Source organism: Heptranchias perlo, chromosome 16, assembly GCF_035084215.1.
Source record: "Heptranchias perlo isolate sHepPer1 chromosome 16, sHepPer1.hap1, whole genome shotgun sequence".
In the NCBI taxonomy this organism is placed as follows: Eukaryota; Metazoa; Chordata; class Chondrichthyes; order Hexanchiformes; family Hexanchidae; genus Heptranchias; species Heptranchias perlo.
Window position 1 is genome coordinate 40,955,527 of NC_090340.1, and position 20,697 is coordinate 40,976,223.

Here is a 20,697-nt window from a genome sequence, read left to right on the forward strand (position 1 = left end):
GTAGAAGAATTTTGGATTCCCTTTTATGTTAGCTGCCAATCTATTCTCATAATCACTTTTGCCCCTCTTATTTCCTTTTTCGCTTCCCCTCTGAACTTTCTATATATAAACCACATTTACTGTACTTCCTTTGTTTGTCCTCTATTATTTCTTAAAAGAATTGTATAAGGTTGATCAAGCAATACCTGCCTTTTAGAAAGACGTACTGACTGGCCATGATTAATTCTGTCCTGTTTCTCTACATATTTAGTAATTTCATCCTGTATTATATATTCTAATAAACTACAAACAGCTGGCTAATTATAAGGCTAATTGGCTTATTCCTGTTTCCTTTTTTTGAAGAAGATTGTCACATTTGCCATATTCTCGTTCTTCGGCACAATTTGTTTTTTCACAGGACTTCGGAATATTATAGTCATTTCTTCCATATCCTCCCTCAGGATTCTTGGCTGTAATACCATCAAATCCTGTAATTTGTCTACCTCAAGATTGAATAACTTAATTATCCATTTTTCTTTGAATAATCATCACCATGAGCTGTTCTACATTCATCTCTGGTAGTTCCACAGCTCGATGATGCACACCTCCTTTGTGAAAACTTAGGCAATGTATTATTTAGTATCTGCCACTTTTTCGCTGCCTACTGCATGTTTTCCTCTTTAATTTCTTAGCAGCTCTACCCCTACCGTGACTATCCTCTTACTACTGACGTGCCTGTAGAAAGCCTTTTTATTGCCATTTATTTGCTAATTGACTCTAATTCTCCTTAATCTTTCTAATCTCTTTATTGTAACTTTCCAATGTAATTATTTTTATCCTTGCACCATGCACCACCCATCTCCTCCCTACCTCCTCCTGGGAGAGACAAATAACTCTTTATCCAATTCAGGAGTCCTCTGGCCCCTCAAAAGTAATCAGGTAAGCCCCAGATCTACTAATTACCATCCAGAAGTAATTCTTGCCTTCCATATGTAATGATTAATTGATTTTCGAGAAATCTATCTTATGTCCTTTTGAAGGACTATAAGGAATCAGTCTTCAGTACTTCCTCTGGTATCCTATTCTACAGACCAATCACCCGCTAGGGAAACTTAAACCATCTGGACTTTCAATCTCACTTATGCTTTCTCACATTATATGGGTGACCCCTGGTTTGGTCAACACCATTACATCAAACTTTCTTATTTGCTTGCATGATGTCCATGCCATAATAATAATCCTAAATACCTGGGTCAGATCCCCTCTAAATCTCTGTCTCTGCAGCAAGTATAAATCCAAGACTGGGATTCTGGCCACCAAGAGGAAGCCAGCTACTGCCGAGGAACAAGAAATGGCGATGCTGCAGTGGGACACCTGCTGCAGCGCCAGAAGAGAGGGAGCTAATTTAAATTTGAAGCTTGATTTTTTTTTTTTTAGGTCTTGGACTGAGCCAAGACCTAAAACAGGTACGGTTTTGGGCCTGAGGATACTGAGAAGTGCCCATTATTGAGCCCTCTCCCTCTGAAAGATGCTTCAGCCTATTTCTAGCCATCTCTTGACTGTCCTTGAGGTTGGTACTGCCAAGGAAGACAGGCAGTTTGCCAGGTTTTCTTGCCAACCATTATATGCACATAGCAATGTGGTGAGGGAGCAGCTGATGGTTTTCCTTGCTGTGATGGGGAGGAAAATCGAAGTCAGGTGGGAATGAGGTGGTAGGCATCCCGACTTGATTTTTCTCTGTTATCCTGCCTGAAATTGGAAGGTATTAAGGAGTAAAACCCGTCTAATTTTCTTGCACAATTTGTCAGGTTGTTAAAAGCCTTTTGGAAATCCAAGTTGATGTTGTCTACTAACTTTCCTTCCTCTACTGCTTTGGTCAAGTCTTCAAAAAAATGGATCTGGATTGTCAAACTTTACTATACTTTCCAAAGTTGTATTTGGTATCCTTCATGACCTCTGTAGATTCCAAATGCCGATTTATAGCACCTCTTATACTTTCCATTAACCTCCACACCACAGAGATTACGTTTACCAGCCTTTAGTTCCCAGCACTTAACTTCAGTCCTTGTTTGAATAAGGCGACCAGGTGTGCTTTTCTCCAATCATCTGGCACTACATCAGTTCTCAGTTATTAAAAATAACCACCTGAACATCACAAAAGATATCCGGCATTTCATCACCCCGGGATAAATTGGCCATGCTGCTTTTTCTACCTTGACCACTTTTAATTCATTTGTAAACAATTTCACAACACCAAGTTATAGTCCAACAAATTTATTTTAAATTCCACAAGCTTTCAGAGGCTTCCTCCTTCCTCAGGTGAACGGTGTGGAAGTGAAATTTTCGAATCCTTCGCATTTGAAAATCACAGAACAATGCCTGGTGATTACTGCCCGTTGCCAAGGCAATCACAGTGAGCAGACAGAGAGGTGTCAACTAAAAGGCCACCGAATATACAAACCCCCCCCAAAAAATGAGAGAGAGAGAGAGAGAAGGAAGACAGTCAATGACCCGTTATATTAAAAACAGATAACATTTGTTCGCTGGTGGGGTTACGTGTAGTGTGACATGAACCCAAGATCCCGGTTGTGGCTGTCCTCATGGGTGCGGAATTTCTGCTCAACGATTTTGCGTTGTCGTGTGTCTCGAAGGCCGCCTTGGAGTATGCTTACCCGAAGGTCGGTGGCTGAATATCCATGACTGCTGAAGTGTTCCCCGACAGGGAGAGAACCCTCCTGTTTGGCGATTGTTGCGCGGTGTCCGTTCATCCGTTGTCGCAGCGTCTGCATGGTCTCGCCAATGTACCATGCTCTGGGGCATCCTTTCCTGCAACGTATGAGGTAGATAACGGGTCATTGACTGTCTTCCTCCTCTCTCTCTCTCTCTCTCTCTCTTTTGGGGGTTTGTATATTCGGTGGCCTTTTAGTTGACACCTCTCTGCTCACTGTGATTGCCTTGGCAACGGGCAGTAATCACCAGGCATTGTTCTGTGATTTTCAAATGCGAAGGATTCGAAAATTTCACTTCCACACCGTTCACCTGAGGAAGGAGGAAGCCTCCGAAAGCTTGTGGAATTTAAAATAAATTTGTTGGACTATAACTTGGTGTTGTGAAATTGTTTACAATTGTCAACCCCAGTCCATCACCGGCATCTCCGCATCACTTTTAATTCAGCCAACACATTATCCCTTGTGATCGGCAAGAAACCTATTGGATGTTAGCCCCGTCTGCTGGGCTAAGGACAGGTCCAACCTTCTCTTAGTTAAAAACAAATAGTCCTGACTATGTTCTACTATCCTCTCTAGATTCATTTTAGCTTTTCTAATATCTTTCTTTGTTAACCATAACTGTTTCTTGAACCTTTCTCTATATTAATGACTATTAGTGTGTTTGTAACTCCTGAAGTACCTCTTCTTGACTGCCAATTGCTGAGTTAACTATTTCAATTTCCATATAACTTTTTTCTGATTATATATTCTTTTCATAGGGATATATAAGGCTTCTTTTCTCTCTAAGGTCTTTAAAAAAAAAATCTATTCCATTTGTTCTAGGTGTTAGACATCTCCACCTCTCATTTAACTGCTGCTAAGTGAACAACTTACATTAATGTAGCATCTTTAACATAGAAAAAAATCCCAAGGTTCTTCAAAAGGCATAATTTAAAAAATGGATACCAAGCCAAAGAAGGAGATATAAGGGGTGACTAAAGAGGTGGGTTTTAAGGACAGTCTTCAAGAAGGCGAGCAAAGTGGACAGTCAGAGGGGTTTAGGGGGGCAATTCCAGAATGGGACCTCGGTAGCTGACGGCACGGCTGCCAATTGTGGGGTGAGGGGAGGAAGGATGCACAAGAGGCCAGAGTCCGAGGAACACAGAGTTGGGCGAGGGTGTTCATAGTTCTGGAGGAGGCTAGAGATGGGGAGGAGTGAGACCATGAAGGAATTTAAATGCAAGGATGAGAATTTTAAATTTGAGACATTGGGGTGCCAGGTGCCAATGTAAGTTAATGAGGACAGGTACTGGGTGAGTGGGTCTTGATGCAGAATATGCTACAGACAGCAGAGTTTTGGATGAGCTGAAGTCTACGGAGGGTGGAAGATGTGAGGCTGGCAAGGAGAGCATTGGAGTAGTTGAGTCAGGAAGGGACAAAGTAATGGCTGGATGTTTCAGCAGCTGGGCTGAGGTAGGGGTGTAGGCAGGCGATATGATGGAGATGGAAATAGGCAGTCTTTGTGATGAAGAGGATATAGGGTCGGCAGCTCAGCTTAAGGTTGAATTGGACGCCGAGTTTGCAAACTGTCTGGTTCAGTCTGAGGTAGTGGCTGGGGAGGGGGATGGAATTGGTAGCAGTGGTACGGAATTTGTGGCGGGGGCCAAGAAAGATTGCTTTGGTCTTCCCATTGTTTAACTGGAGGGAATTGTGGCTCGTCCAAAACTGGATATTGGACAAGCAGTCTGACAACAGAGTGGAACTGGAGGGGTTAAGAGAGATAATGTAGCGGTAGAGGTGAGTGTCATCAGTGTACTTGTGGAAGCTGATCCTCTGTCTGGATGATGTCACCGAGGGGCAACTTGTCGATGATTAAGATAAGGGAACCAAAGATAGATTTTGGGAGTCTCTGGAGGTAACAGGTTAAGAAGAGAAGCCATTGCTCTAGGTGCTCTGAAAATTGAGCTTTTTAAATGTAGCACCATTAGATCATTATCTCTAAACTTGGCACACAGATTTTAAATCTTATTCAGCCATTGTGTAACCATTTTAAATTTAATGTAACTTATGCTAATACAATGTGAAAAACTAAATTACAGTACACAGTATCACACTCTATATCCTGGCCATGGTTTGCAAGGTCATAAACATTGGGGTTGCACTTGTTTGTGGTAAGGAGACACCTGCAATAGTAGGGGAAGAGCTCACAATGCCAAATTTTGTGAGTCAAATCCCTCCCTTTCATTTGAAAAAGGAGTCAAGCCATTTACAAAACCTGGCAAAACAACCATTTGGATCATGACGACGATTGCAAGGAGCAATATGAACAAAACTGCCCCAGTCAACAACAACACCTGGAGTACCGTGTGCAGTATTGGTCTCCTTACCTAAGGAAGGACGTACTCGCCTTAGAGGCGGTACAACGAAGGTTCACTAGATTGATTCCTGGGATGAGAGAGTTGTCCTATGAGGAAAGACTGAGTAGATTGGGCCTATACTCTCTGGAGTTTAGAAGAATGCGAGGTGATCTTATTGAAACATAAGATTCTAAGAGGGCTTGACAGGGTAAATGCTGAGAGGCTGTTTCCCGTGGCTGGAGAGTCTAGAACTCGGGGGCATGGTCTCAGGATAAGGGGTCAAAGGACTGAGATGAGGAGAAATTTCTTCACTCAGTGGGTTAAGAATCTTTGAATTCTCTACCCCAGAAGGCTGTGGATGCTCAGTCGTTGGAGTACATTCAAGACTCCAACGACTGAGCATCCACAGCCTTCTGGGGTAGAGAATTCAAAGATTCTTAACCCTCTGAGTGAAGAAATTTCTCCTCATCTCAGTCCTTTGACCCCTTATCCTGAGACCATGCCCCCTAGTTCTAGACTCTCCAGCCACGGGAAACAGCCTCTCAGCATTTACCCTGTCAAGCCCTCTAAGGGAATCAAGGGATATGGGGATTGGGCGGGAAAGTGGAGTTGAGGTCGAAGATCAGCCATGATCTTATTAAATGGTGGAGCAGGCTCGAGGGACCGTATGGTCTACTCCTGCTTCTATTTCTTATGTTCTTATAAGTTACCTGGAGGGTGGTGGCTGAATAATTCAGTGCAGGTTTCAGGAGAAGTGTAAGTGCACCCTCCTTTGCGCAGTTGCTCTTTGCCCGTAATGATGTGGCACACAGGATCTGTTTCTCAAGCAAGTTATGCAACATTAACATGCACGGTTCATCCTGCCATCTTAACCTTGTTAGGTGCACTTGTACTGTATCAGGATTTAGGAAGACTGGAAATTGCAACTTAGCAAATGAAGACTTCTGTAAAAGCTAGAACTGGGGAAGGAAAAAGTATTTCCAAGATGTTTAGTGCAGTTGTCGAAAAATGCTTCCAGCCAAAAAAATACATTTCAACAACAGAAACAGCAGCTTCTTCGTTTTAAGAAGCAATCCAAAACAGGCCGTGCCTGCTCAGCAGTCTTGTGTCCAGTTTTTATGGGTGAGACAAATTTTGTCAGCATAGCTGCATCGAGAGTTGTGAAATTCAACATTAGGCTTAATTGGTTGAATTATATTATTTAAATGAGGCTCACGCATACCAATAATATAGCCTCCTTCTCAACCCTATATTCGTGTATTGCAAAATGTGGGGTGCAACTAATTGGGTTTCAGAATTGATGGCGTTTGGGATGAGGCATTTTTGTGTTATTTAGGGGTACTAGCCAGAGGGGATTTTTATAAGGTGCTTTGATGCTGACCTTGGACATCGCTGCTGGAGTTGGTTTGTCAACCAGGCTGACCAGGAGATGAGGCAGTGCATTGCTAATGGAGTAAATGCTGTATTAGAAGCTTTTTAACTGAAATGTAATGATTGTCTGACCATTATTTCTTTAAGACTAATGTTAATTATAGCATAGTCAAATTAACATTATTATCTTTGTTCTTATCGGTTATATATTTCAGACTGAAGTGGGGCGTTGGAGTGGAGGCTGATTCTGGGTGGTAACTAGATGATGTCAGAACACGATTTGACAGATGTGGTTCAGATTGCAGTTGACGACTTGACAGATCAAGCAGGTAAGCTATAGGATAATAGCAGGGATAGTATTTGTGAAGTGATGGTCAATTTTAACCAAATATGTAAAAAATAATCTTAGACTAGTGTTCAATACTATAAGTACTAAATTACCTTTTCTTTTCATATAACTTTTCTTTTCATATAACTTTTCTTTCATCACCTACAGTAATTTCTAAGAATGTTAAATATTGCAGGAATGAAAAATTCAGCCTGAAATGTTAATATTCTATGAATAAATTGAAAAATGTAAACTTTATTGAAAAAAGCAAAGTTAATATCATAGTAGCTAAGCAGTTAATGAGAGCTGGGATATATTACCAAAAATTGAAGTTAGTTGTGTTCCTTGAAGCTATGTTTCTTAAAACACTGTAACACTGTCGTTAACAAAGATCTACATACTGTTTGTGTGCTGTTGTTACGATAACTGACCATGGCACTAAAGTGAAAATCAAAGATTCCTGAAGGACTTATGGTTCAAATTGTTGCTTTTGATTGAATCACAGTTAACTAAAATCAGGCAGCTTATATATTTACACAGTATGATTTCAAACCTTGAGAGGTTTTTCTCTTGATCTAGTTTACTGACCAATAATACAATACAGTAATAATGTTATGCAGATGTCAACATAGCTTTATTACTGTAATGTTTGTCTTATTTTAACTGTGTTTGATAATTCCATTTTCTATCCCTGTCAGATACAGTGGGGTAGAGTTTTGCACCCAAAATGCATTTGAAATTGCTCTGGTTAGGTTACAGTTCGAAGTTCTGATAAAAATCATTTGTATAATCACAAACACAAAATCTTGCATGTATCAGTGCAATTGGGCAGTGTTACAGAAGGTAATCATTAACTTTTTATTGGCAAGAAAAAAAAATTCATTAATGTATTTAAGAGTGATAACCTGGACCACTTTTATTAATACAGCTAAAAATAAGCATTTTAATAAAAGTGTCCAGTCCTCCATCTGTGAGTAACCTGATTTAAAATCATAGAATGGTTACAGTACGGAAGGAGTCCATTCAGCCCATCGAACCTGAGCCGGTTCTTTGTAAGAGCAATCCAGTTAGTCCCATTCCCATGTTCTTTCCCCGTAGCCCTGCAAATTTTTTCCCTTCAAGTATTTATCCAATTCCTTTTTGAAAGCAACGATTGAATCTGCTTCCACTACCCTTTCAGGCAGTGCAATCCAGATCATAACTACTCGCTGCATAAAAATGTTTCCCCTCACATTGTCTTTGTTTTTTTTGGTAATCACCTTAAATCTGTGTCATAAGAAATAGGAACAGGAGTGGGCCATATGGCCACAGGAGCCTGCTCCCCCATTCAATAAGATCATGGCTGACCTTCGACCTCAACTCCACTTTCCCGCCCAATCCCATATCCCTTGATTCCCTTATTGTCCAAAAATCTATCGATCTCAGTCTTGAACATACTCAATGACTGAGCATCCACAACCCTCTGGTAGAGAATTCCAAAGATTCACAACCCTCTGAGTGAAGAAATTCCTCCTCCTCTCAGTCCTAAATATCCGACCCCTTATCCTAAGACTATGCCCCCTGGTGCTAGACTTTCCAGCCAAGGGAAACAGCCTCTCAGCATTTACCCTGTCAAGCCCTCTCAGGATCTTAAATGTTTCAATGAGATCACCTCTCATTCTTCTAAACTCCAGAGAATATAGGCCCATTCTACTCAATCTCTCCTCATAGGACAACCCCCTCATCCCAGGTCCTCTAGTTCTCGACCCTTCCGCCAATGGGAACATTTTCTCTTTATTTACTTTATCTAAACCCTTCATGATTTTGAAAACTTCTATCAAATCTCCTCTTAACTTTCTCTGCTCCAAGGAGAACAACGCCAGCTTCTCCAGTCTATCCATGTAACTGAAGTCCCTCATCCCTGGAACCATTCTAGTAACTCTCTTCTGCACCCTCTGTAAGGCCTTCACATCTTTCCAAAAGTGCGGTGCCCAGAATTGGACACAATACTTCAGCTGTGGCTGAACCAGTGTTTTATGAAGGTTCAACATAACTTCCTTGTTTTTGTACTCTATGCCTCTTTTTATAAAGCCCAGGATGCCATATGCTTTTTTAACTGCTTTCTCAACCTATCCTGCCACCTTCAAAGATTTGTGCACATAAACCCTCAGGTCTCTGTTCCTCCCTCCCCACATTAGAATTGTATCATTTAGTTTATATTGCCTCTCCTTATTCTTCCTGCCAAAATGTATCACTTCACACTTCTCTGCGTTAAATTTCATCTGCCATGTGTTCGCCCATTCCACTAACCTGTCTATGTCCTCTTGAAGTCTATTACTCTCCTCTTCACTGTTTACGCTTCCAAGTTTTGTGTCCTCTGCAGATTTTGAAATTGTGCCCTGTACACCCAAGTCCAAGTCAATGATATATACCAAAAAAAGCAGTGGTCCTAGTATCGACCCCTGGGGAACACCACTGTATACCGAATAGCAACTGTTCACTGCTACTCTCTGTTTCCTGTCACATAGCCAATTTTGTATCCATGCTGCCACTGCCCCTTTTATTCCATGGGCTTCAATTTTGCTAACAAACCTATTATGTGGCACTTTATCAAATGCCTTTTGAAAGTCCATATAAACAACATCAACTGCATTGCCCTCATCAACCCTCTCTGTTACCCCATCAAAAACTCAATCAAGTTAGTTAAACACGATTTTGCTTTAACAAATCTGTGCTGGCTTTCTTTTATTAATCCACCCTTGTCCAAGTGACTATTAATTTTGTCCTGGATTGTTGTTTCCAAAAGCTTCCCCACCACCGAGGTTAAAGTGACTTGCCTGTACTTGCCCGATTTATCCTTACACGCTTTTTTGAACAAGGGTATAACATTTGCAGTTCTCCAATCCTCTGGCACCATTGCCATATTCAAGGAAGATTGGAAGATTATGGTCAGCACCTCTGCAATTTCCACCCTTACTTCCCTCAGCAACCTAGGGTGCATCCCATCCTTGTCACTGAAAATGACTTTTAAAAAAAAACGATACTGAACCGTTTACTACTTTCATTGGTGTTCTCTTAATGGTAGGAAGTTTATTTTGATGACAGATCATAAACCACTTGTGTTGAAACTGAGGCCGAAGAAAGGAATTCCACTTGAAGCAGCTTCCGGACTACAAATTTTGGCTGAACAGTTATCAGCTTATCATTGCTACATTAAGTTTAGATCCAACAAGCAATGCTGTTCTGTAATCCAGCTGCTAAAAGGCGCACAAGACTGGCCTGGTTTGACCCCACAGACAAATATTTCCTTTCCTGTCTTTTTATAAGAAAACTGCCTAGCAATGTGTCATTTGTTGATAAGGAAGTACATTGTCCTCTGTCTGTAAATCAAAATAAATTATTTTACTAACCCGTCATTGGTTTACAATTGTTCAGTACGATATATTTTCTTTATTTGTACACTATAGTTTTCTACTTTTAAGATTGAAGTCCTTTTATAGTGATAATTTTTCAGGCCACAATTTCAATCTAGTCATTTGGGATCAAATTTGCTGTCATACTTTCATATCACAATGAATCAATGGCCCCGATTTTAACTTCGAGCCAGTTTTTGGTGGGTGAGCAGCGCTATCCGTTAGAAACTCACCCACTGCTGCAGAAATGAGGCCCAGGGTACTCTAACTCCCAGGTCTCGTATAAATCTGGCTGGCCGAAGTTGGCAGGAAGCGGCAGAAAATCGCATGGCCTGGAGGCTGTCTGCCAAGACCAGGCAAGTGACGGGATTGGCTGCCAGGGCCATCCCGCATGGGTCTCATGATTGGTGGAAAGGGAGGCAAATCTGTGGAAGGGGGAAGCCTATGCTTTCCTTTTGGGGCTCGGAGGACCACTCCTGCATCAAATCTGTTACAAAGATTTGTACAAATTAAAGGGAACATTAACGTTTATATGTGACCCTTCCCCGCCCCCCCCCCCCAGCTCCAACAAGGCTCCATGGTATTTAGCTATGTGGTTTGCAGGTCAAAAAAACTTGGGAACCTCTGTCGTAATATATATAAATACTGAAGATGTGTAACTGATTTCATCTGTTTCAGAAGTATTGGAGAATCATCAGCCTGAGGATGGGGTTGTACAACCAGCTCTTAAACGTCAACGAGTAGAAATTTCAAATGGGCAGCCTATCCAAGATGCCACAATAAAGGTAAAATCGGAAGAGAGTATGCTTTTGTCAGATTAAGATTTTACAAGATCACTGTTTTGAAGTTATTGCTTAATTACAGTTCAAATATGTGAAACTGTGGAAAAATGGCTTTTGGAAGTTAGCATAATTTTCTGAAGTTTGAAGTTTGCACATAATTCCATTTTGTCAGTTTCATAGCTTAAACTCTTTTAACCTCAACTCATCTCTGTGCACATGAACTAATCCTTAGGGCTCGATTCTTAGGGTGCGAAGGGCCAGATCAGGCAAAAAGATACAAAATAAATTAAATAAAAAACCATTGCATGAAGTTAAAACACAAACTCAACCTACCTTTCCACCCTGCTCTGATATCTGATGTCTCCCTCTCCGATTACCAACCCCCTCCCCCCCCCCCCCCCCCGATGTCCCCCTCTTCACCCCCCCCCGATGTCCCCCTCTTCACCCCCCCCCGATGTCCCCCTCTTCACCCCCCCCCCCGATGTCCCCCTCTTCACCCCCCCCCGATGTCCCCCTCTTCACCCCCCCCCCGATGTCCCCCTCTTCACCCCCCCCGATGTCCCCCTCTTCACCCCCCCCGATGTCCCCCTCTTCACCCCCCCCGATGTCCCCCTCTTCACCCCCCCCCGATGTCCCCTTCTTCACCCCCCCCGATGTCCCCCTCTTCACCCCCCCCGATGTCCCCCTCTTCACCCCCCCCGATGTCCCCCTCTTCACCCCCCCCGATGTCCCCCTCTTCACCCCCCCCGATGTCCCCCTCTTCACCCCCCCCGATGTCCCCCTCTTCACCCCCCCCGATGTCCCCCTCTTCACCCCCCCCGATGTCCCCCTCTTCACCCCCCCCGATGTCCCCCTCTTCACCCCCCCCGATGTCCCCCTCTTCACCCCCCCCCGATGTCCCCCTCTTCACCCCCCCCGATGTCCCCCTCTTCACCCCCCCCGATGTCCCCCTCTTCACCCCCCCCGATGTCCCCCTCTTCACCCCCCCCGATGTCCCCCTCTTCACCCCCCCCGATGTCCCCCTCTTCACCCCCCCCGATGTCCCCCTCTTCACCCCCCCCCGATGTCCCCCTCTTCACCCCCCCCGATGTCCCCCTCTTCACCCCCCCCGATGTCCCCCTCTTCATCCCCCCCGATGTTCCCCTCTTCATCCCCCCCGATGTCCCCCTCTTCACCCCCCCCCGATGTCCCCCTCTTCACCCCCCCCGATGTCCCCCTCTTCACCCCCCCACCGATGTCCCCCTCTTCACCCCCCCCCGATGTCCCCCTCTTCACCCCCCCCCGATGTCCCCCTCTTCACCCCCCCCCGATGTCCCCCTCTTCACCCCCCCCCGATGTCCCCCTCTTCACCCCCCCCCGATGTCCCCCTCTTCACCCCCCCCCGATGTCCCCCTCTTCACACCCCCCCGATGTCCCCCTCTTCACACCCCCCCGATGTCCCCCTCTTCACACCCCCCCGATGTCCCCCTCTTCACACCCCCCCGATGTCCCCCTCTTCACACCCCCCCGATGTCCCCCTCTTCACACCCCCCCGATGTCCCCCTCTTCACACCCCCCCGATGTCCCCCTCTTCACACCCCCCCGATGTCCCCCTCTTCACACCCCCCCCCCCGATGTCCCCCTCTTCACACCCCCCCGATGTCCCCCTCTTCACCCCCCCCCGATGTCCCCCTCTGCACCCCCCCCACCCCCCCGATGTCCCCCTCTTCACCCCCCCGTGATGTCCCCTGATCTCCTCCTCTCCCCTCTCCCCCGATCTACCATTCCAGCGCCAGATGACGTCTCGGTCTCTCTTTTTCTCTCTCCCCACCCCCCGCATTCCTGCTCCTGACGGCAGCCAGCCTGTCAATCAAGCTAGCTGCCAGACACGAAACCCGGAGAGCACGTTAATCACCATCAATTACAATGCGATCGCGTCGAAAACGGTAAGTTTTGTTTATTCGGGTTTGCCATGCGCACCTTCATTCCCCCCCCGCCCCCTGCTGCCAACCCGCCACAATTTCAAAATTGAGCCCTTAGCGTCTGCAAAAAGTTGGTACCTGATTGAGAATTTTTAAAAAAATAAACTAATGAGTTATTCCCCTCCTTCATTGGTTGCACAGCAATATCCAATGAGAGAATGGCTCTGCAGTGTTGATTTTGAGCTACACAGGGTGGTCTCTGGTAGTCTACCATATCATTTTCCCTTCCTCCCTGTAGGGAAACAGTCATCCTACTTTCCTGAACACAGTGATGGCCCTGAGAAAATAATGAACTGTGCTTTGGGAATCGCAGGCATAAGCCTGCATTCTGCCACTTCTGTGAAACTGTTGAGAAGTTCTGTTAATTAGGAATATTGTAGTTTTAATTAGTTCTAATTGTACTAATTTTTGTGACTGTGACCACTCATTTATCATGCCAAAGAGTTGGAGTTAGTGCTGTTTCCAAGCCACTGACAGTGCCATCTTAGGCGGTTGTCAGGAGGATTCCTCCACCCCATGGGACGACATCTGGATTTTACCTTTTGCAGTATGGCTAAAATTAGGAACTTGGAAGCTGGCACTCCTTGAGTACTGCACTGCTGTCAGCCTAGATTATGTGCTGGAGTCTCTGGAGTGGGGTTTGAACCCACGATATTGAGCGTGCCACCACTGAGTCATGGCTGACACCGAAATGACCTTTCCTCGTCTTTGTTATGCTCTGTTAACTTAATGTTTCAATGGCCCAGAATTTGCTGGAGTGGGGCAATAGCCGTGAGTGCTGTGAACTTGCCGTTATTTTTCCAGCAAATTCTGGGCCATTATTATGGTGATGGTAGCATTGGTTAAATAATCAGTGCCATACTAAATTTAATCCACTAGATGGTGACTTTGCTGCATATCCAGTGAAGGGAGGAACTTACAAATCTCTGATATAAAAAAGACATTATTTTTTGCTTCATAAGTACATCATCTTCCAAACTATTTTTGGGGAAATAATTACAAATTTTTGTGATTAAAGTACTAACATCTGATGCAGTGCATTTTTTAAAAGAGAATTTAAAATCCGATGGTTGTATATTCTATATTGCAAGAAAGTTTAAATGCTGTAATTAAGTCCCATTTTTGTGTTGTTGCTCCAGTAGAGTAACAAATCCTCAGTACTGAAGTAGTGAGCGATTGGTTAGAACACCACATTGGCCCTGAAAAATATGAATCAATGTATTTCTTTTTTAAAAGTTAAATATCTTCCCCACAGGGCTCAGCACTTCTATGCTACTGCAATGATATCATAGTAGGTATAGCACAGGAGGAAGCCATTCGGCCCATCGTGCCTGTGCCGCCTCTTTGAAAGAGCTATCCAATTAGTCCCATACACCTGCTGTTTCCCCAGAGCTTTGTAAAGTTTTTCCCTTCAAGTATTTATCAAATTCCGTTTTGAAAGTTACTATTGAATCTGCTTCCACCACCCTTTCAGGCAATGCATTCCAGATCGTTACAACTCGCTGGGTAAAAAAAAAGTTTCCTCATGTCGCCTCTGGCTCTTTTGACGATCACCTTTATTCTTTGTCCTCTGGTTACCAACCCATCTGCTATTGGAAACAGTTTCTCCTAGTTTATCCTGTCAAAATCTTTCATGATTTTGAACATCTCCATCAAATCTCCCCTTAACCTTCTCTGTTCTAAGGAGAATAACCCCAGCTTCTCCAGTCTCTCCATGTAACTGAAGTCCCTTATCCCTGGCACCATTGTAGTAAATCTTTTCTGCACCCTCTCCAAGGCCTTGACATCCTTCCGAAAGTGTGGTGCCCAGAATTGAACACAGTACCCTCCAGCTAAGGCCTAACCAGTGTTTCATAAAGGTTTAGCATAACTTCCTTACTTTTGTACTCTATGCCTCTATTAATAAAGCTCAGGATCCCATATTCTTTTTTAACAGCCTTCTCAACTTGTCCTGTCACCTTCAAAGATTTGTGTACGTGCATCCCCAGATTTCTCTGTTCCTGCACCCCTTCAAAATTGTACCATTTAGTTTATATTGCCTTGCCTCATTCTTCCTACCAAAATACATAATTTCACACTTCTCTGCGTTAAAATTCATCTGCCATGTGTCTGCCCATTTCACCAGTCTGTCTATGTCCTCCTGAAGTCTGTTACTATCCTCCACATTGTTTACTCCATTTCCAAGTTCCGTGTCATCTGCAAACTTTGAAGTCCAGGTCATTAATATATGTCGAAAAGAGCAGTGGCCCTAATACTGACCCCTGGGAAACGCCACTGTATACTTCCCTCCGGTCTGAAAAACAACTGTTCACCACTGCTCTCTGCTTTCTGTCCTCTAGCCAATTTTGTATCCATGCTGCCACTGTCCCTTTAATCCCATGGGGGGCTTTAATTTTGCTAACAAGTCTATTATGTGGTACTTTATCCGTTGCCTTTTGAAAGTCCGTATACACAACATCAACCGTACTACCCTCATCAACTCTCCATTACTTCATCAAAGAACTCAATCAAGTTAGTCAAACACGATTTTCCTTTAACAAATCTGTCCTGACTTTCATTTATTAGCCCATACTTTTCCAAGTGCCAATTTATTTTGTCCCGGATTATTGTCTCTAGAAGTTTCCTCACCACCGCCGTTGGGCTGACTGGCCTGTAATTGTCGGGTTTATCCCTCTCCCCCCTTTTTGAACAGGGTTGTAACATATACAGTCCTCCAGTCCTCTGGCAGTACCCCATATCTAAGGAGGATTGGAAGACTGTGGTCAGAACTTCTGCAATTTCCACCCTTACTTCCCTCAGTAACCTAGGATGCATCCCATTTCAACCGGGTGACTTTTCTGCTTTGAGTACTGCCAATCTTTTAAGTACCTCCTCTTTATCTATTTTTATCCTATCTAATATCGCTACTACCTCCTCCTTTACTGCTACAATGGCAGCATCCTCTTCCCTAGTGAAGATGGATGTGAAGTATTCATTTAGTGCCTCAGCCATGCTCTCTGCCTCCACAAGAAGATCTTTTTTGTCCCTAATCGGTCTCACGCTTCCGTTGACTACCCTTTTACTATTTATATGTTTATAGAAGACTTGAGTTCCCTTTTATGTTAGCCGCCAATCTATTAACATACTCTCTCTTTGCTCCCCTTATTCCCTTTTTTAGATCTTCTCTGTGCTTTCTGTATTCAGCCTGGTTCTCTACTGTATTATGAATTTTATATTCGCCATAAGCCTCCCTTTTTTTTGTTCCATTTTAATCTCTACATCTTTAGTCATCCAGGGAGCTCTAGCTTTGGATGTCCTTCCTTTTCCCCTGGTTGGGATATATCTACTCTGTACCCAAACCATCTCCTCCTTGAAGGCCTCCCATTGTTCAGTTACTGTTTTGCACACCAAATTTTGATTCCAATCCACCAGGGCAAGATCCCTTTTTAACCCACTGAAATTTGCCCTCCTCCAGTTAAACATTTTCACATTTGATTGTTCCTTGTCGTTTTCCATAACTACGCTAAACCTAATGATATTATGATCACTGTGCCCCAAATGCTCCCCCACTGAAAAATATTCCACCTGCCTCACTTCATTCCCCAGAACTAGATCCAGCACTGTTTCTTTCCTGGTCGGGCTGGAAACATACTGTTCTGGAAAGTTCTCTTGAACACAATTCTGGAATTCGTCCCCCTCTTTCCCCTTTACATTGTTCCTGTCGCAGTATATATTGGGATAATTGAAGTCCCCCATTATCACTGCTCTATAGTTCTTGCATCTTTCTGTAATTTGCCTGCAAATGCTCTCCTCTATCTCCTTCCCACTATTTGGTGCCCTATAGTGTACAGCCAGTGGTGTAATCACTTCTCTATTGTTCCTTAATTCTAACCAAATAGATTCTGTCTTTGACCCCTCAACTACATCATCCCTTTCCAGTGCAATAATAGTTTCTTTGATCACTACTGCCACCCCTCTCCCACCTCCTTTCTTTCCTTCCCTATCTTTCCTGAAAATCTTGTAGCCAGGAATATTAACTTCCCAATCCTCCCCTTTTTTGAGCCAGGTCTCTGTTATTGCCACTATAACATAGCCCCATGTGGCGACTTGTGCCTACAGCTCACCCACCTTATTTACCACGCAACGTGTATTTATGCATGCATCTTTAATAGGGAGCTTTGTGCTGCTCTCTCCCAAAGAGCCCACTGCACTGAGGTGTGAATTCACAGCTCTCTGTACTTCGCAAACTATCTTGGCAACTTAAGCTTAAGTCTTTCTATTTCCATTTTCTTTTGATACCAAACTATAATGTGACGAGATCAAGATGTGTGCATTTTCTTCTGACTGCAGAAACTTGGCAAAAGTAGCTTTTAGTTATGTTTTAAATTCCACTTTCACCGTATCAGTTGAGGCTGTTTACCTTTCCCTACAATTGCCCAGATTTGGGTGCCTTACTTTAGGACGGATATGAAGGAGATGGAGAATGTGCATAAAGCGGTTCAACTAAGACAATCCCAGGGATGAGAGGCTTGTGTTATGAGGAGAAACTAGAGAAATCAGGTGTTTTTCATTAGAGCAAAGGCTCTAAAGGAGATCAAATAGAGGTTTTCACAGTTATAGGAGAAAGTTTTGTTTTGCAGAGGGTTGTTAGAACAATGATAGAAACAGTATCCATGATAGCTTATAAAAGGGGAGTGGATAAATATTTGGAAAAGAAAATTTAAAAAGGTATGGGAAAAGAGGAGGAGAATGGGACTAAGTGAATAGCTCTTTCCGAGAGCCAGCGTAAGTAAAGGGGGGCAAATGGCCTCCTTCTATGCTGTAAAATTTGGATTTTTCTGTTACTAATTTTTTCTCCTTTCCACCCTCCTGTATGAGTTGATTCCCTCCTGGAATCACCCTCCAATACCTCACCCAACTGTTCATTATTCATGAATGAACCCCCACAGCGAGTGCAAACAAGCTATCTGATTGTGGAGGACATCAAAGCCCAAACCCATCCTCACCTGGTACGGGTTGATGTATAACAATCAGAGAACTCTCTTCAATGTTTTCCATTCACTATCCCAATTCATTAACCCTGCTGCTGTCCTGGCTGAGATAAGCTAACTCAGCACAGATTGAGCATCAAACTTTGGATGTTTTTGGCCCGTGTGGCTCAGATATGGAGATTTTACCTCTGCTCTATCATGTTAGATATATTTATAATTGTTAACTTTGTACTTTGGCACATGTTGCCCTCCTTCCCCATGTAGCTTTGAGTCTTTGGTGGTGGAATTACATGACCCCGCCTTCCCCAACCGCACATCCTTTTTGCTTTGGACCTCACTATGCTCCATCCCCACTCTAAACCATAAGCTCTTTTACAGTCTATTCCGATCGGGCTTTGGGTCCTACCCTGCTCTCTTCCAACTCTGGGTGTCAATCCTTCCTAACCCTACCTTTTAGAACCTGTGGCCCTCTGCTTGAGGCCCCAACCCGCCACTTCTTGCCCAAGCCCACAGCTCCCCAGTTTCTCTCTTACCTCTTTGTTTTGTAACAAGTCCTAGATGCATCAGTATTAATCAAAGCTACTGTGACAAAAATGAAGAATTTTTGTCTAAGTTGTAGCATGATATCGACTTATTTAATTCTATTAAGGTATAATAAGGGATTGAAAAAATAGCTTCCCTCACTCAAGGCCAGAAGTGTGCAGATGTTTACAGTAGCCAAAGAGGATGGCTTTGGTTTTGCTGACATTTAGTTGGAGGAAGTTATGATTTTATCAAAGTTTATAATCCACTGGAGCAGAATTAAATAATGTCATGGGGAAGAGCTGGAAAGTTTTGTGTAAAGCTGCCTCTCATCGGCAGTTCTGAAGTGTAAGACAGGCCAATGAACAGAGACAAAAGCAAGGAAGTTACGACAAACCTTTATAAAACACTGGTTAAGCCTCAGCTGGAATATTGTGTTCAGTTCTGGGCACCACACTTTAGGTAGGTTGCCAAGGCCTAAGAGAGGGTATAGAAACATAGAAAATAGGAGCAAGAGTAGGCCATTCGGCCTTTCCTGCCTGCTCCGCTATTCAAAATGATCATGGCTGATCGTCTAACTCAGTATTCTGTTCCCGCTTTTTCCCCATATCCCTTGATCCCTTTAGCATTAAGAAATATATCTATCTCCTTCTTGAATACATCTAATGATTTGGCCTCTACTGACTTCTGTGGTAGAGAATTCCACAGGTTCACTACCCTCTGAGTGAAGAAATTTCTCCTCATCTCGGTTCTAAATGGCATACCCCGTATCCTGAGACTGTGACCCCTGGTTCTGGACTCCCCAGCCATCGGGAACATCCTCCCTGCATCTAGTCTGTCTAGTCCTGTTAGAATTTTATATGTTTCGATGAGATCACCTCTCATTCTTCTAAACTCTATAGTGAATATAGAACTAGTCGATTCAATCTCTCCTCATACGTCAGTCCTGCCATCCCAGGAATCAGTCTGGTAAACCTTCGTTGCACTCCATGGCAAGGATATCCTTCCTCAGATAAGGAGTCCAAATTGCACACAATACTCCAGAAGTGGTCTCACCAAGGCCCCGTACAACTGCAGTGAGACATCCCTGCTCCTTTACTCAAATCCTTTTGCAATGAAGGCCAACATGCCATTCGCCTTCCTAACTGCTTGCTGCACCTGAATGCTCGCTTTCAGCGACTGGTGTATAAGATCACCCAGGTCTCGTTGCACCTCCCCTTTTCCCAATCTATCACCGTTCATATAATAATCTGCCTTGCTGTTTTTACAACCAAAGTGGATAACCTCACATTTATCCACGTTATACTTCATCTGCCATGTTCTTGCCCACTCACCCAACTTGTCTAAATCACATTGGAGCCTCTTTGCATCCTCCCCACAGCTCACATTCCACCCCAGCTTTGTGTTGTCTGCAAACTTGGAAATGTTACATTAAGTTCCCTCATCCAAATCATTGATATATAATGTGACTAGCTGGGGCCCAAGCACTGACCCCTGGGGTACCCCACTAGTCGCTGCCTGCCACCCGGAAAAAGACCCGTTTATTCCTACTCTGTTTCCTGCCTGTCAAACAATTCTCAATCCATGCCAGTATATTCCCCCCAATCCCATGGGCTTTAATTTTGCACACTAATCTCTTGTGTGGGACCTTATCAAAAACCTTCTGAAAATCCAAGTACACCACATCCACTGGTTCTCCCCTATCTAGTTACAACCTCAAAAAAACTCCAGTAGATTTGTTAAGCATGATTTCCCTTTCATAAATCCATGCTGACTTTGTCCAATCCCGTTCATGCCTTCCAAGTGTTCTGTTATCACATCTTTTATAATAGACTCTAGCATTTTCCCCACTACTGATGTTAGGCTAACTGGTCTGCAATTCCCTGTTTTTTCTCTCCCTCCTTTTTTAAATAGTGGGGTTACATTTGCCACCCTCCAATCTGTAGGAACTGTTCCAGAGTCTATAGAATTTTGGAAGATGATCACCAATGCATCCACTATTTCCAGGGCCACTTCTTTTAGTACTCTGGGATGTAGAATATCAGGCCTTGGGGATTTGTCAGCCTTTAGCCCCATTAATTTCCTTAGCACTATTTTTTTTTACTAATACTGGTTTCCTTCAGTTCCTCCCTCTTACTAGACCATTGTTTCCCTAACATTTCTGGCAGGTTATTTGTGTCCTCCTTTGTGAAGACAGAACCAAAGTATGTGCTTAATTGTTCTGCCATTTCTTTGTTCCACCTTATAATTTCCCCCATTTCTGACTGTAAGGGACCTACATTTGTCTCACTCATTTTTTTCTCTTGACATATATGTAGAAGCTTTTA

General features: G+C 43.6%; 1 protein-coding gene across 7 annotated transcripts in view; it reads left to right on the forward strand.

Annotated features, from left to right (window-relative positions):
* Positions 1 to 20,697, forward strand: part of banp (BTG3 associated nuclear protein) — a 242,214-nt gene that overhangs the window by 33,194 nt on the left and 188,323 nt on the right. For all 7 annotated transcript variants that reach the window (XR_010965968.1, XM_067998009.1, XM_067998010.1 and 4 more), the window contains exons 2-3: positions 6,631 to 6,744; positions 10,814 to 10,920. Coding sequence is in view for 6 of the 7 variants with exons in the window: in XM_067998009.1 (XP_067854110.1) it covers positions 6,678 to 6,744; positions 10,814 to 10,920 (174 nt within the window). In the remaining variant the exon portion in view is untranslated. The remainder of the gene's footprint in view (positions 1 to 6,630; positions 6,745 to 10,813; positions 10,921 to 20,697) is intronic.